The 15211-nt window shown below is 33.7% G+C and overlaps 1 protein-coding gene across 1 annotated transcript; it reads right to left on the reverse strand.

Annotated features, from left to right (window-relative positions):
• Nucleotides 1-1443: 1443 nt before the first annotated feature.
• Nucleotides 1444-13044, reverse strand: LOC133330964 (uncharacterized). The gene is made up of 10 exons (XM_061539365.1): nt 12465-13044; nt 10879-10998; nt 10256-10336; nt 6914-7022; nt 6731-6854; nt 4106-4241; nt 3781-3828; nt 2974-3238; nt 1640-2100; nt 1444-1577 (listed from the first exon to the last, which is right to left on the reverse strand). Exons 1-10 carry the CDS (start codon nt 13042-13044, stop codon nt 1459-1461), a joined length of 2043 nt encoding a protein of 680 aa, XP_061395349.1. The 3' UTR covers nt 1444-1458.
• Nucleotides 13045-15211: the final 2167 nt, after the last annotated feature.

Raw genomic sequence — 15211 nt, forward strand, 5'->3', positions numbered from 1 at the left:
AGATATTGCGCATATATTTAATAATCTCGGATATAATTGTTTTAAAATTTCAATGGGATTTTAAGAGAACTATTCTCGAATATATTTCCTTGTTCAAAAATAGAGATTAATAATTTCAGATGAATCTCGACCGTTATGAGTTTCTCATTAGTTAAATTTGTGGATCATATCGCTCTTTTACTTCAAGACCGGCATAAATCAAAAAATTTATTTTTTCAATTAATGATGTAGAATTGTTTTTCAGATGAATATATCTTCAATAATCTGCTTGAGAAGAAGTTCATCTGTTCCTTGTAAGGTGTGAGTAAATTGAAAAACTTAAAGTGCATTTTATGCAAAATCAATTTTGTTGATTTATGCCCATATTGCAGCAAATAAGCAATGTATCCTTGACACTGATTACATTTTCGATCAACAGTTTAGTATTAATATAATTGAATACTACATTAAATACATACATATATAGACCATTTAAAAAATAATTACAAAGTCATTTCATTACTAATATAAATTGTTTTATTTCATATATATATCGCAATAGTAATCAATATAAAATAATTTAATTTATATATGTATTTTTTAATGTTATATATAATAAGCATATATATATATATATATTATGGTATAAAATTTATTAAACTATTTACATAAATATTTGATTTGATTGTTTGTTGTTTGTATTTATTTTATATACTATATAATAAAAAAATTTGATTGATTCATTGGTTGATATCAAATACACGCACACAAAGATGTATCTCGATTTTTTTGGGGGGAAATGGTTTTCTTGTAAAAAAAAAAAAGAAAAACTAAAAAAATAACAAATTAAAGAAAAAAACTTAACAACAAAAATAATATTAAAAAAATAAGTATTAGTATTTCAAAAAAGAGCGTAAAAAGCCAATGAAGACCTAAAGGGTCCTTACAATCGGATTTATGGTGATAGATCACATAATTCAGATTAATCATTGGCCTAGTACAACAAATACAAAAAATGGAAATGCAATTGGTAGCATAATATATAAAAAATTCTTAGGTAATGTTCCATATGTTGGAAGTCAGCCACATTAAGTTTCATGTCAATTAGAAATTGAATTAATTGGGGGTTAGGAATTTGAATTAGGGAGAAAGTTTGCCTAATAAATCTTTTGTCATCCACCTCTCCTCTTTGCCATGTACATAGACTTCTTTCAATTCATTTTCAAAATTTGCTACGAAGTTCATCAAACTCCCTTCCTTCAGCATGAAACTTCGTATGACTGCCTTCCAATTAAAAGTGAAAATTGAAACATAAAAAAAAACACTGATGACTGACAAAATTTTTCTCTTACTTAATTCTAAAATTTGATTATTAGTTTTTGAATTTTAATTATAGCATAACATATATCCTTAATAGAAGAAAATGCTTGAAAACACCGCTTAACTTTGGAGAGAGAGGGAAGGAAACCCTCGAAATTCTTAAACATTGGTTGGGGCATCCATGCCACAGATTATTGATTTGACAACAGAGGCTGCAGCCAAGGAGGCATAATTTTGCCATTTGCGGGTTGTGGTGCCATCCTTATAGTCGGAAATACCTAAAATCAAAAACAAAACATTATTTTTCCATTTCAAAATAAATTTCCCTTCCCCAACTTACCCTTAACCAAAATAAAACTTTCCCGGCAATTTCCAATAATACTATCCAACACCGAACTCATTTCCAAGTCCGTGGCCAGCAGACCATATTTCTTGGCAAATTGTATGCGTAGATCATCGTTACGCACCAAATCACGACCCGAACCAATTGGTCCCAAATGCAGGCGGGATTTGGGTATACCATCTACGTTATCGGTGCCAATGGGATGTGATACCTCAATCACCTCATTGTTACCAATATTCATAAATAGTTTATCGGAATTGGCGGCAGGTCGATTGAAATCACTTTCAGTTTTTTGTTGCAACAATTCAAAACCTTCACTCATATAGGTTTCCCAGGGGCGTTTCACTTCCATGTTGGCTTGAAGATTTTCCGCTATTTGTTGGAGGCAATCATTTACGGGGAAATAAGTTTTGACATCTTCACCGCTTTTGTAGACATAGACATAGGGTTTTTCGGAGCTGGAAAAATTAAAAAAAGAAGAAGAGGAAGCATTTAGAATTAAAGCAAAAACTATTTAAAAAATCCAGGTCTAAGGCTGGTAGAGTCCTTAAAAATTGCTATTTAAAAGAATCCACGCCTAAGGCTGGTAGAGTCCTTAAAAATTGCTATTTAAAAAATCCACGCCTAAGGCTGGTAGAGTCCTTAAAAATTGCTATTTAAAAAATCCACGCCTAAGGGTGGAAGAGTCCTTAAAAATTGTTATTTAAAAAATCCACTCCTAAGGCTGGTAGAGTCCTTATTTAAAAAAATCCATGCCTAAGGCTGGTAGAGTCCTTATTTAAAAAAATCCATGCCTAAGGCTGGTAGAGTCCTTAAAAATTGCTATTTAAAAAATCTACGCCTAAGGCTATGATAGGCATTGAAAATTTCTATTTAAAAATTCTACGCCTAAGGCTATGATAGTCCTTGAAAATTTCTATTTAAAAAATCCACGCCTAAAGCTATGATAGGCATTGAAAATTTCTATTTAAAAATTCTACGCCTAAGGCTATGATAGTCCTTGAAAAATTCTATTTAAAAAATCCACGCCTAAGACTATGATAGTCTATGAACAACTCTATTTAAAAAATCCACGCCTAAGGCTATGATAGTCCTTGAAAAATTCTATTTAAAAAATCCACGCCTAAGACTATGATAGTCTATGAACAACTCTATTTAAAAAATCCACGCCTAAGGCTATGATAGTCCTTGAAAAATTCTATTTAAAAAATCCACGCCTAAGGCTATGATAGTCCTTAAAAAATTATATTTAAAAAATCCATGCCTAAGGCTATGATAGTCCTTAAAAAAATCCAATTCCACATAATTTTATATGCAGATTTTTTACTTACCCATTGGCCAAAGCCCTTTGTTTATCCACATATGAAATGACCACATCTCCGAGACGTACATGCTTCTTGTAATCCGTGTAATGGGGTACACCACCAGCCACGCCCACAATAAAGACATAATCAACCTTTTGGAATGTTCCCAGCAAACGGGTGGTAGTATTGCCAGTTGCCGTCATGGCCTCACGGGTACTACCCACCGATGGTAGTTTTGTGCTGACAATGCGATGAGCACCAATATTACCCAAAGTATAGACATTCGATTCGCCTAGATAACAAAAATAAAATTCAATTTAAAAATTAAAAAAATGTAAAAAATAAATTCAAAATTAATTCACCAAAAAAATAAAAATTTTCAGGTGGTTGGTGAGACAGGTGATTCTATGGACAATGATAATGGTGTATAGTTATATCCCAAATGGTGCTTAAAAATTACAACAACAAAAATATGAATAAAATGTAGTTTGACAAAAAAAGACGGATCGCCTTGAGGGTGGAGGTGTGTGTGTAAGTTGAAAGGGGGTGGGGGCGAATCATATGAACTTGAACATTAAATGTAGTGGAGACAGGACACAACAACAATAATTTTTTTCACTTTTTTTACAACAAAAAATATTCCCAAATACCAAAAATATATAAAAATGGGGGCCAGTACACATCTACAACATAAAAAGCTTGACAACAAAAATGTCTCTAATTTTTTTCGGTGATTGTGGGGGTTTACAAGGACAATATTGACAGGATAATAATATGCTATTATTTATGCTAGCCTTTATCGTATTTCTTACGAGCGAGCATCAGCGTTCTTACCAATACGTTTTCTCTTTTTCTTTTTTAAAGAATCTTTAGTAAGAGTGTCTGTTTCGATTTGGAGGTTATGTTTAATGGATTAGAAGGGCCAAGAGGGGGGATAATGTTTTGTAGTGGCAGTAGGTGTTTGTTGTTGGTGTACAGACAAGGGTTTGTTTATATATATATCGAGAGAATAAAAGAAAAACAAATGAATTAATTGGTTAAACTTCTGTTGAGTAGCTGCAGGGTTTTGTATTATATTTATAATGGTCCTTCAAAAGAGTCCTATTCTTTTGTTCTGTAATTGTTCAAAAATGTATATACAAAATGTCTCTTAACTTACCAACAGTGGTGTAACGTACAAAGGTCTCCTTATTCTCCAACATGGCATCGACAGCCAATTTTTCACAATACTGGGCCGTAATAATGGCAATGGTCGGCTGTTTGTTGGAGGCAATTGTGGGCATTTGCTTGACCACCTGAAAATGGAAAAGAAAATTAAATATTAAATTCAAAATTTCAAAGGAAATACCAATACCAACATGACCTTTCATAAATTTCCACAATAGCCTAAAAGTATGCAACACTTTTTCATATTTTCATGAATAGGACATGCATTCAGAAGAATCATTTTAAAAAGAATTTTTCAAGGACTATCATAGCCTAAGGCCTGGATCATAGCCTAAGGCGTGGATTTTTTAAATTGGAATTTTTAAGGACTCTACCAGCCTTAGGCGTGGACTTTTTAAATTCGACTTTTTAAAGACTCTACCAGCCTTAGGCGTGGATTTTTTAAATTGGAATTTTCAAGGACTATCATAGCCTAAGGCTTGGATTTCTTAAATAGAATTTTTCAAGGACTATCATAGCCTAAGGCTTGGATTTCTTAAATAGAATTTTTCAGGGACAAAATAAGCCTAAGACGTGGATTTTTTAAATATAATTTTTCAGGGACAAACTCAGCCTAAGGCGTGGATTTTTTAAATAGAATTTTTCAGGGACAAAAGCAGCCTTAGGCGTGGATTTTTTAAATAGAATTTTTCAAAGGACAAAAGCAGCCTTAGGCGTGGATTTTTTAAATAGATTTTTTCAAAGGACAAAAGCAGCCTTAGGCGTGGATTTTTTAAATAGAATTTTTCAAAGGACAAAAGCTTCCAAAGGACAAAAGCTGCCTTAGGCGTGGATTTTTTAAGTAGAATTTTTCAGGGACAAAAGCAGCCTTAGGCGTGGATTTTTTAAATAGAATTTTTCAAAGGACAAAAGCAGCCTTAGGCGTGGATTTTTTAAATAGAATTTTTCAAAGGACAAAAGCTTCCTTAGGCGTGGATTTTTTAAATAGAATTTTTCAAAGGACAAAAGCAGCCTTAGGCGTGGATTTTTTAAATAGAATTTTTCAAAGGACAAAAGCTGCCTTAGGCGTGGATTTTTTAAATAGAATTTTTAAGGGACAAAATCAGCCTAAGGCGTGGATGTTTTAAATAGAATTTTTCAGGGGCAAAATCAGTCTAAGACGTGGATTTTTTAAATAGAATTTTTCAAAGGACTATCAACACCTTAGGCGTGGATTTTTTAAATAGAATTTTTCAGGGACTATTCTCACCTTAGGCGTGGATTTTTTAAATAGAATTTTTCAGGGACTATTCTCACCTTAGGCGTGGATTTTTTAAATAGAATTTTTCAGGGGCAAAATCAGTCTAAGGCGTGGATTTTTTAAATAGAATTTTTCAAAGGACAAAAGCAGCCTTAGGCGTGGATTTTTTAAATAGAATTTTTTAAAGGACAAAAGCAGCCTTAGGCGTGGATTTTTTAAATAGAATTTTTCAAAGAACAAAAGCAGCCTTAGGCGCGGATTTTTTAAATAGAATTTTTTAAAGGACAAAATCAGCCTAAGGCGTGGATGTTTTAAATAGAATTTTTCAGGGGCAAAATCAGTCTAAGACGTGGATTTTTTAAATAGAATTTTTCAAAGGACAAAAGCAGCCTTAGGCGTGGATTTTTTAAATAGAATTTTTCAGGGACAAAATCAGCCTAGGGCGTGGATTTTTTAAATAGAATTTTTCAGGGGCAAAATCAGTCTAAGGCGTGGATTTTTTAAATAGAATTTTTCAAAGGACAAAAGCAGCCTTAGGCGTGGATTTTTTAAATAGAATTTTTTAAAGGACAAAAGCAGCCTTAGGCGTGGATTTTTTAAATAGAATTTTTCAAAGAACAAAAGCAGCCTTAGGCGCGGATTTTTTAAATAGAATTTTTTAAAGGACAAAAGCAGCCTTAGGCGCGGATTTTTTAAATAGAATTTTTTAAAGGACAAAAGCAGCCTTAGGCGTGGATTTTTTAAATAGAATTTTTCAAAGAACAAAAGCAGCCTTAGGCGCGGATTTTTTAAATAGAATTTTTTAAAGGACAAAAGCAGCCTTAGGCGCGGATTTTTTAAATAGAATTTTTCAAAGAACAAAAGCAGCCTTAGGCGCGGATTTTTTAAATAGAATTTTTCAAAGGACAAAAGCAGCCTTAGGCGTGGATTTTTTAAGTAGAATTTTTCAAAGACTATCATAGCCTTAGGCTTAGATTTTTTAAATAGAATTTTTCAAAGACTATCATAGCCTTAGGCTTGGATTTTTTAAATAGAACTTTTCAGGGACAAAATCAACCTAAGGCGTGGATTTTTTAAATAGAACTTTTCAGGGACAAAATCAACCTAAGGCGTGGATTTTTTAAATAGAACTTTTCAGGGACAAAATCAACCTAAGGCGTGGATTTTTTAAATAGAACTTTTCAGGGACAAAATCAACCTAAGGCGTGGATTTTTTTAATAGAACTTTTCAGGGACAAAATCAACCTAAGGCGTGGATTTTTTAAATAGAACTTTTTAGGGACAAAATCAACCTAAGGCGTGGATTTTTTAAATAGAACTTTTTAGGGACAAAATCAACCTAAGGCGTGGATTTTTTAAACCTGAATAGCTGCTCACCTTAATCTCCTTATCTTCATGATGAATTCTGGTATAGGAATTATATTCCATTGATTTGATGAGTCCTCTTTCCTGGAGCGACATAAATACCAATATGACATCCTGTTCTTCCCAGCCATAGTCCCTAAAAATGAAAAAAATCCGATTAGTTTGTCAATAAAATTTTAAACAACCTTCACTTACTTGGCCAAATCCTCTGGGGTAATGGGATTTGGATAGGCCTGTTCAATTAGTTCGAGCACCTTTTCCGGTGTCAACGGTGGAGATTCGAATTGATTTTCATCCATGGACACTGTGAAGTAGAAAATAAAAAAATAATTAAAAATCAAATGGAATAAAATTTAGAAAAATTAATGCAAACATTTATTGTTGTTATTTTTAATTAAAAAAGGGGCATGGTTAAACAAGTTTAAAGCTTTAAAACGAAATTTCAACAAAATTTTAGAAAACACAGATTTTGCCTTCTTATATCTTTTTTAAACAGGACGCAACAATGTAAGCGTATTCTCCAAAGATGTTAATGTGTTAGTTCGACAGAGGAGGAGCGTCATTCCAAAACGATGATTTTGTTTTTAATGGATGGATATGGAAGGTAGAGATTGTTATTTGCTGTGGAAGGATAATTCTTCTAGAGAACACTTAGCGTTAAATGCTTGGTGTTGTCGTTCGAGGGCCACAATTATCATGAAATTTGTGTGTGTACACTTATGAGAGGGTAATGATTTCCTTAAAAGCCGTTATAAATGGTTATGAAACACGTAAAAAGCTTTCCCATCCATCCGGTAACGTTGGCTGGTTGGTTGGCATGCAGGACACAACAATTTATGGTTTGGAGAATTATAGAGAGAAAGGCAGGCAGCAGAGCAACTGGATAGACAAACTTTAAGCAGACAGTCGAAGAGGAGGATTTTAAGGTATGCAGGAATTTTCTAGAGGAAATTTTCTATATAGATGTTTCTCTATAGATGTGGATTTAAAAAAAAAAAATATTTTGGAAGCCTATCAAAGCCTATCCAAGATTTAAAAAAAAAAATATTTTTGGAAGCCTATCAAAAGCCTATCCAAGGCGTGGATTTTTAAAAAATATTTTTGGAAGCCTATCAAAGGCCTATCCAAGGCGTGGATTTTTAAAAAAATATTTTTGGAAGCCTATCAAAGGCCTATCCAAGGCGTGGATTTTTAAAAATATTTTTGGAAGCCTATCAAAGGCCTATCCAATGCGTGGATTTTCTAAAGAAGATTTTTCAAGGACCAGTTACCAAAGGCGTGGATTTTTTAAAGAAGATTTTTTCAAAGCCAATCAAAGGCGTGGATTTTTTAAAGAAGATTTTTTCAAGGCATATCAAAGTCGTGGATTTTTTAAAGAAGATTGTTTCAAGGCCTACTAAAGGCGTGGATTTTTTAAAGAAGATTTTTTCAAGGCCTATCAAAGACGTGGATTTTTTAAAGAAGATATTTTCAAGGACCAGTTACCAAAGGCGTGGATTTTTTAAAGAAGATTTTTTCAAGGACCAGTTACCAAAGGCGAGGATTTTTTAAAGAAGATTTTTTCAAGGACCAGTTACCAAAGGCGTGGATTTTTTAAAGAAGATTTTTTCAAGGACCAGTTACCAAAGGCGTGGATTTTTTAAAGAAGATTTTTTCAAGGACCAGTTACCAAAGGCGTGGATTTCAAGGACCAGTTACCAAAGGCGTGGATTTTTTAAAGAAGATTTTTTCAAGGACCAGTTACCAAAGGCGTGGATTTTTTAAAGAAGATTTTTTCAAGGACCAGTTACCAAAGGCGTGGATTTTTTAAAGAAGATTTTTTCAAGGACCAGTTACCAAAGGCGTGGATTTTTTAAAGAAGATTTTTTCAAGGACTAGTTACCAAAGGCGTGGATTTTTTAAAGAAGATTTTTTCAAGGACCAGTTACCAAAGGCGTGGATTTTTTAAAGAAGATTTTTTCAAGGACCAGTTACCAAAGGCGTGGATTTTTTAAAGAATATTTTTTCAAGGACCAGTTACCAAAGGCGTGGATTTTTTAAAGAAGATTTTTTCAAGGACCAGTTACCAAAGGCGTGGATTTTTTAAAGAAGATTTTTTCAAGGACCAGTTACCAAAGGCGTGGATTTTTTAAAGAAGATTTTTTCAAGGACCAGTTATCAAAGGCGTGGATTTTTTAAAGAAGATTTTTTCAAGGACCAGTTACCAAAGGCGTGGATTTTTTAAAGAAGATTTTTTCAAGGACCAGTTACCAAAGGCGTGGATTTTTTAAAGAAGATTTTTTCAAGGACTATACCAAAGGCGTGGATTTTTAAATGAAGATTTTTTCAAGGACCAGTTACCAAAGGCGTGGATTTTTTAAAGAAGATTTTTTCAAGAACCAGTTACCAAAGGCGTGGATTTTTAAAAGAAGATTTTTTCAAGGACCAGTTACCAAAGGCGTAGATTTTTTAAAGAAGATTTTTTCAAGGCCTATCAAAGGCGTAGATTTTTTAAAGAAGATTTTTTCAAGGACCAGTTACCAAAGGCGTGGATTTTTTAAAGAAGATTTTTTCAAGGACCAGTTACCAAAGGCGTGGATTTTTTAAAGAAGATTTTTTCAAGGACCAGTTACCAAAGGCGTGGATTTTTTAAAGAAGATTTTTTCAAGGACCAGTTACCAAAGGCGTGGATTTTTTAATGAAGATTTTTTCAAGGACCAGTTACCAAAGGCGTGGATTTTTTAAAGAAGATTTTTTCAAGAACCAGTTACCAAAGGCGTGGATTTTTAAAAGAAGATTTTTTCAAGGACCAGTTACCAAAGGCGTAGATTTTTTAAAGAAGATTTTTTCAAGGCCTATCAAAGGCGTAGATTTTTTAAAGAAGATTTTTGAAAGCCTATAAAAATGAGGTTTTTTGAAGGGCTATCTCAGGGGTCTTTTTGGGTACTAGAAGCGTTTTCAAAATAACGTTACACCAACACACATTCAAACTTATTTTATTTTTATTCTTTTTTATAAAAAAAACTTGTTTTGGTGCTTAAACTCAAAAAACCAAAAACAAGTTTTTTTTCAAATGTGAACCTTATAATTATGTGGAACGCCGTTTGCTTCCTTCCCACCCATTGTGAGGTAATTCGTATTGCCAAATTTTCACCTTAAAATTTCATTACAAAATTTGAGGGGGTGGTGATTAAATTTTCATTCATTCAAAATTGTTGGGTTTGGTTTGAATGGGTTTTTTTATTGTTAGCTCGGGTTAGGTTAGTTAGGAGCACAGAATGGTTGGTTAGATGGATGAATGGACGGGCTGACTGACTGTTGACTGCCTGCTTTGCTAGCTGACTGTTGCCTTGTCTGTCTATCTGTTGCTCTTGTTTTTTATTTTAATTCCAATTGTTTTTGAATGTTTGTCGGATTGTTTGTTTGAGGGAGGGTGAGGAGGTTATTATCATTTCCGCGTTGTTGCAATGGCATTTGCTGTTGTTGTTGTGGAGGTTGTTGTTAGTTGCTCATGGTAGATTTCAAGCCATATTGCCTTCATTATTTCATCGCCATCACCTGTTTGCTGTTGGGCCTGTAAGGCCTCCTCGAATTTGCGATTGCAGTCACCATAGCAGTAAATAATGTAACCGTCACGAGCTGTAGTACCGAACACACATCAATCACATCATCATCATTATCATCGTTACCATGCCACGATGCCAGAATTTTGGTGCAAAATAAGATGAGCGATGTTGAGGAATAGGAAGCAATTCAAAATTGTAATTTTTTTTGGATATAGTTGGCCAAAAAGTAATGCAGTAGTAAAGAGGAGAAGATGAAGGAGGAGTCGAAAGGTATCATTTTCGATGGTGATCCATTGTTGTTGTAGTTGTGTTTTTTTCAGGAATAGAAAGAAGAAGTTGTATGAAGATTTTGGATGCAGTTTACATTGTTGTTGTTGTGGCATAAATCAAAATTCGAAATGGTGTTGGATATTTTTTTTTGGAGAAGAAAAATGATTAGGAGTATAGTAATATAATTATAAGAATCTAGGTTATAAACTGTAACATGATTCGAGGTTTGTTATACACATAATCATCACAGTTGTAACCTTGAGTGTGTGTGGTTGACTTCATATTTCAAATTTATTTGATGATGCCTCCACCATCATCATCGTCGCTGTTTATATTTATACTTACGTGGTCTGGATGGCGGTTCTGCGGTTTCTTCTAATATTCGCAATTCAATTTCTAGCGATTGGATTTCATCGTAGCCCTTTTGCAATAATTTCATAATCTTCTTGATGAAGCCAACATAGTCTGGAAATAAAAAAAAAAAATAATAAAAATATTCAAATAAATATTTAAAAAATATTAATATTAAAGGATGGGTTTTTTTAAAATAATTTTTAAAGCCTACAGGCGTAGATTTTTTGAAAATATTTTTTCAATTTGTTCAAAGCCTATTTACAGGCGTGGATTTTTTAAAGCCTATTTAGAGGCGTGGATTTTTAAAGCCTATTTACAGGCGTGGATTTTTTAAAGCCTATTTACAGGCGTGGATTTTTTAAAGCCTATTTATAGGCGTGGATTTTTTAAAGCCTATTTACAGGCGTGGATTTTTTAAAGCCTATTTACAGGCGTAGATTTTTTAAACCCTATTTACAGGTGTGGATTTTTTAAACCCTATTTACAGACCTGGATTTTTTAAACCCTATTTATAGACCTGGATTTTTTAAACCCTATTTACAGGCGTGGATTTTTTAAACCCTATTTACAGGCGTGGATTTGTTAAATCCTATTTACAGACCTGGATTTTTTAAACCCTATTTACAGGCGTGGATTTTTTAAACCCTATTTACAGGCGTGGATTTTTTAAACCCTATTTACAGGCTTGGATTTTTTAAACCCTATTTACAGGCTTGGATTTTTAAACCCTATTTACAGGCGTGGATTTTTTAAACCCTATTTACAGGCTTGGATTTTTTAAACCCTATTTAAAGGTTTGGATTTTTTAAACCCCATTTACAGGCGTGGTTTTTTAAACCCTATTTAAAGGTTTGGATTTTTTAAACCCCATTTACAGGCGTGGTTTTTTAAACCCTATTTACAGGCTTGGATTTTTTAAACCCTATTTACAGGCGTGGATTTTTTAAACCCTATTTTTAAAGCCTATTTACAGGCTTGGATTTCTTTTCACTATTTTTCAAAGCCTATTTACAGGCGTGGATGTCCCAAAAATATTTTAAAGCCTATTTACAGGCGTGGATTTCTTTTCACTATTTTTCAAAGCCTATTTACAGGCGTGGATGTTCCAAAAATATTTTAAAGCCTATTTACAGGCGTGGATTTCTTTTCACTATTTTTCAAAGCCTATTTACAGGCGTGGATGTTCCAAAAATATTTTAAAGCCTATTTACAGGCGTGGATTTCTTTTCACTATTTTTCAAAGCCTATTTACAGGCGTGGATGTTCTAAAATTTTTATAAAGCCTATTTACAGGAGTGGATGTTCTAAAAATATTTTTAAAGCCTATTTACAGGCGTGGATGTTCTAAAAATATTTTTAAAGCCTATTTACAGGCGTGGATGTTCCAGAAATATTTTAAAGCCTATTTACAGGCGTGGATGTTCCAAAATATTTTAAAGTCTATTTACAGGCGTGGATTTCTTTTCACTATTTTTCAAAGCCTATTTACAGGCGTGTCCCTAAAAAATCCTTAATCACTGAGGACTTTTCAATCCTCTCAAAACTAATTTTTTCTTTTTAATTATCTCTCTACTCACCTCTTGGAAAATCTTTTGGACTAACCAGCTCCTTGAAAAAGTCCTGGGCAATATGCGCTTGATCCTCATCATTTTTCAACCAATCACGGAACCAAAAACGCAATGTTCTCGACTCCTGTGAATGTTTGCCCGTATTGGCACTGACCAAAAACACCCTGAATTCCAACGACAATTGTGCTGGTGTTACTTGGGATTTCTGTCCCGCCACCGTATCCTTATTAATGATGATGCCCGTATGATCACCACCCGCCACATGGGTACGTTCGTTAACCTCATCGACCAATTTCCTTTCGATTAGAATCACAGTACTGTTGGCAGTTTTTCCTTTGGGTGTCATTACGACGTGTTCTCGATCGGTACGTGGCGGCGTGTGACAAGGACTACGGCCGTTTAGCTTCTGAATGCTTGAATTCGAACCATGCAGATGGTTGCCATTGCTGCCGCTGCCATTGATAGTGGCACTACCATTCGCCAGTGTGCCATTTCCATTGGCATAGGGTTGGGCGGCGGATTTATTGGGTTTGGGGGGTGGTGGCGGCGCCATTTGTGGATGGGCCAAATGATGATTCCCTGTTGACATTTTATTGGCGGATTTGTTTGTCTGCTCCGATTGCCTGGTAGACAATTTTTATTGGAATCTCTTTCTAAACAACCTTGACTGTTTTTTTGTTTTCAGAGTTTGCGTTCCGCAAAACAACAAAAGTTTGAAATACTTTTGCCTTTACTTTGGCTTCCTTTAAAGACCTGAAAAGAGACAAAAAAAATTAGTTATGACTTCAATTGATTGTTGGTAACAGCATAGAATTAAATTCGAATAAGCCATTGTTGTTGTGGCAATAAACATTTATTTATTTCGAGTTTGAAAAAAGTCTATTTATTTCGGGTATGGTTGGTTGTGGGTTTGTTGTAATGTGTTTTTATTCCGCATTTTAGGTCATCGATTTTTATGGCATAGTTTAGGGTTTTGTTAGCAAAAAAAGTTGGAAAGTTTCCCACATATTGAAATATGATAGTTCAATACACCCTTCAACGGGGAAATTATTACAAATTTGGAGAGATTTTTTTTCATTCGTGGAAAAAAATCGTGACTTGAATTTTAAATTTTTTAAAGAATATTTTTTCAAAGGCAAAAAATAGATGTGGATTTTTTAAAGAACATTTTTTCAAGGGTTACAATTTTTCCCATGTGATAACTTTTCCATTTTCCTATTATTACAGAACTTATGTTACATGTCTCTCATGTCTCTGATTTAATTTATTTGTTAATGGTAGTTTTCCACATTTTCATAGCATTTGTAATTTTGTCCATATCTAATGGATGTGTCTCAGCTGCTCCATTGAAAGCTTTTACCCTGGAGGTAATTTAATATTTTTAACCTAATAAAATCATTTTCACTTGCTGATGCTGCTGCAGATGACTGATAGGAATGATGATGACACTTCAAAACTGCAGACATCAAAATGCATTTGAACTTTTGGTGGTATGACAGTTACACTCAAGGAAAAATGTTAGAAATTGTTGTACAGGAATATTGAAATTTTATGATCCAAATTAATTCCGATTGATCGATATTTTCAATTTCCTTTAAAAGATATTTTTCCAAAAATTAACAACTAACATTTTTCCTTGAGTGTCACCACATCCATCCAAAAATCATGTTGTCTATGTAGTCAGACAATACGTTTGGTTTTTTTTTTGGTCTGGGGAAAGGGTTCCATCTGAAGTGTATAAATCAAACAAGTGTCAAAGTGAAACAAATTAAACAGCCCGTAATGGACCATTGCAAATAATTATCGCCACCCTCCACCGGAAATTGTCATAGAGGCTATTACTTTTTAATGGACTTTATGAACGGCAAAATAAGGCTATAGGTAAGAAGGGCCAAAGCCCAGGTGACGTATGATTTTTTTCTATAGGAAAATCAATCATCAGTACCAGACCCCAGACCGAGGATCCTGAAAATACATAAGTGAGAACTTCGATATTTTCTATAGAAAAATATTCGCAAAAAACTCAGGGCAATTTTTTTCTATAGAAAAAAATCGTAAACCTCAGATCCCAATGAGGTGATATTTTTCCTATAGAAAAAAATTCGCGCTGACTTCATTTGCCATAGAAAAAAATCACACAGACTTTAGTTTTCACTGAGAGAAATTTTTTCCTATAGAAAAAAATTCCGGAAAATTCTCAGTTACGATTGAGGGCAATTTATTTCTATAAAAAAGAATTTGTAGATATCAGTTACCACTGAGGAAATAGTTTTCTATAAAAAAATCGCAGACCTCATTTACCAATGAGGGTTTTTTCTATAGAGACAAATCGGAAGACCTCAGTTCAATCTAAATGCATCTTTTTTTATAGATAAAAATGCTGCCTACTGGAGCATTTTTTTCTATAAAAAAATCCTATAGAAAAAAATCCGACCTCAGTAACTAATGTAAATTTTTTAACAACTTTTGAAGGCTAACCAGAGACGTGGATCTTAGAAAGAATATTTTTCGAAGGCTAACCAGGGGCGTGGATCTTTGAAAGAATATTTTTCGAAGGCTAACCAGAGGCGTGAATCTTTGAACAAATATTTTTCGAAGACTAACCAGAGGCGTGGATCTTTGAAAAAATATTTTTCGAAGGCTAACCAGAGGCGTGGATCTTTGAAAAAGTATTTTTCGAAGGCTAACCAGAGGCGTGGATTTTTAAAAGGATTTTTTTTCTATAGATCCGACCTCAGTTACTGAGGCATTTTTTT

The sequence above is a fragment of the Musca vetustissima genome, unplaced genomic scaffold (genome assembly GCF_032173495.1).
Source record: "Musca vetustissima isolate MV318-11 ecotype Yass unplaced genomic scaffold, APGP_CSIRO_Mvet_v1 utg17853, whole genome shotgun sequence".
NCBI classification, from domain to species: Eukaryota; Metazoa; Arthropoda; class Insecta; order Diptera; family Muscidae; genus Musca; species Musca vetustissima.

Coding starts and splice junctions, on each gene's coding strand:
- LOC133330964 (XM_061539365.1), bottom strand. CDS start 13,044: ATGTCAACAGGGAATCATCATTTGGCCCATCCACAAATGGCGCCGCCA. Junction 10,337..10,878: donor AGAACCGCCATCCAGACCAC/GTAAGTATAAAT, acceptor TCGGTACTACAG/CTCGTGACGGTTACATTATT. Junction 3,239..3,780: donor GAAAAAGAGAAAACGTATTG/GTAAGAACGCTG, acceptor TTTGTTATCTAG/GCGAATCGAATGTCTATACT.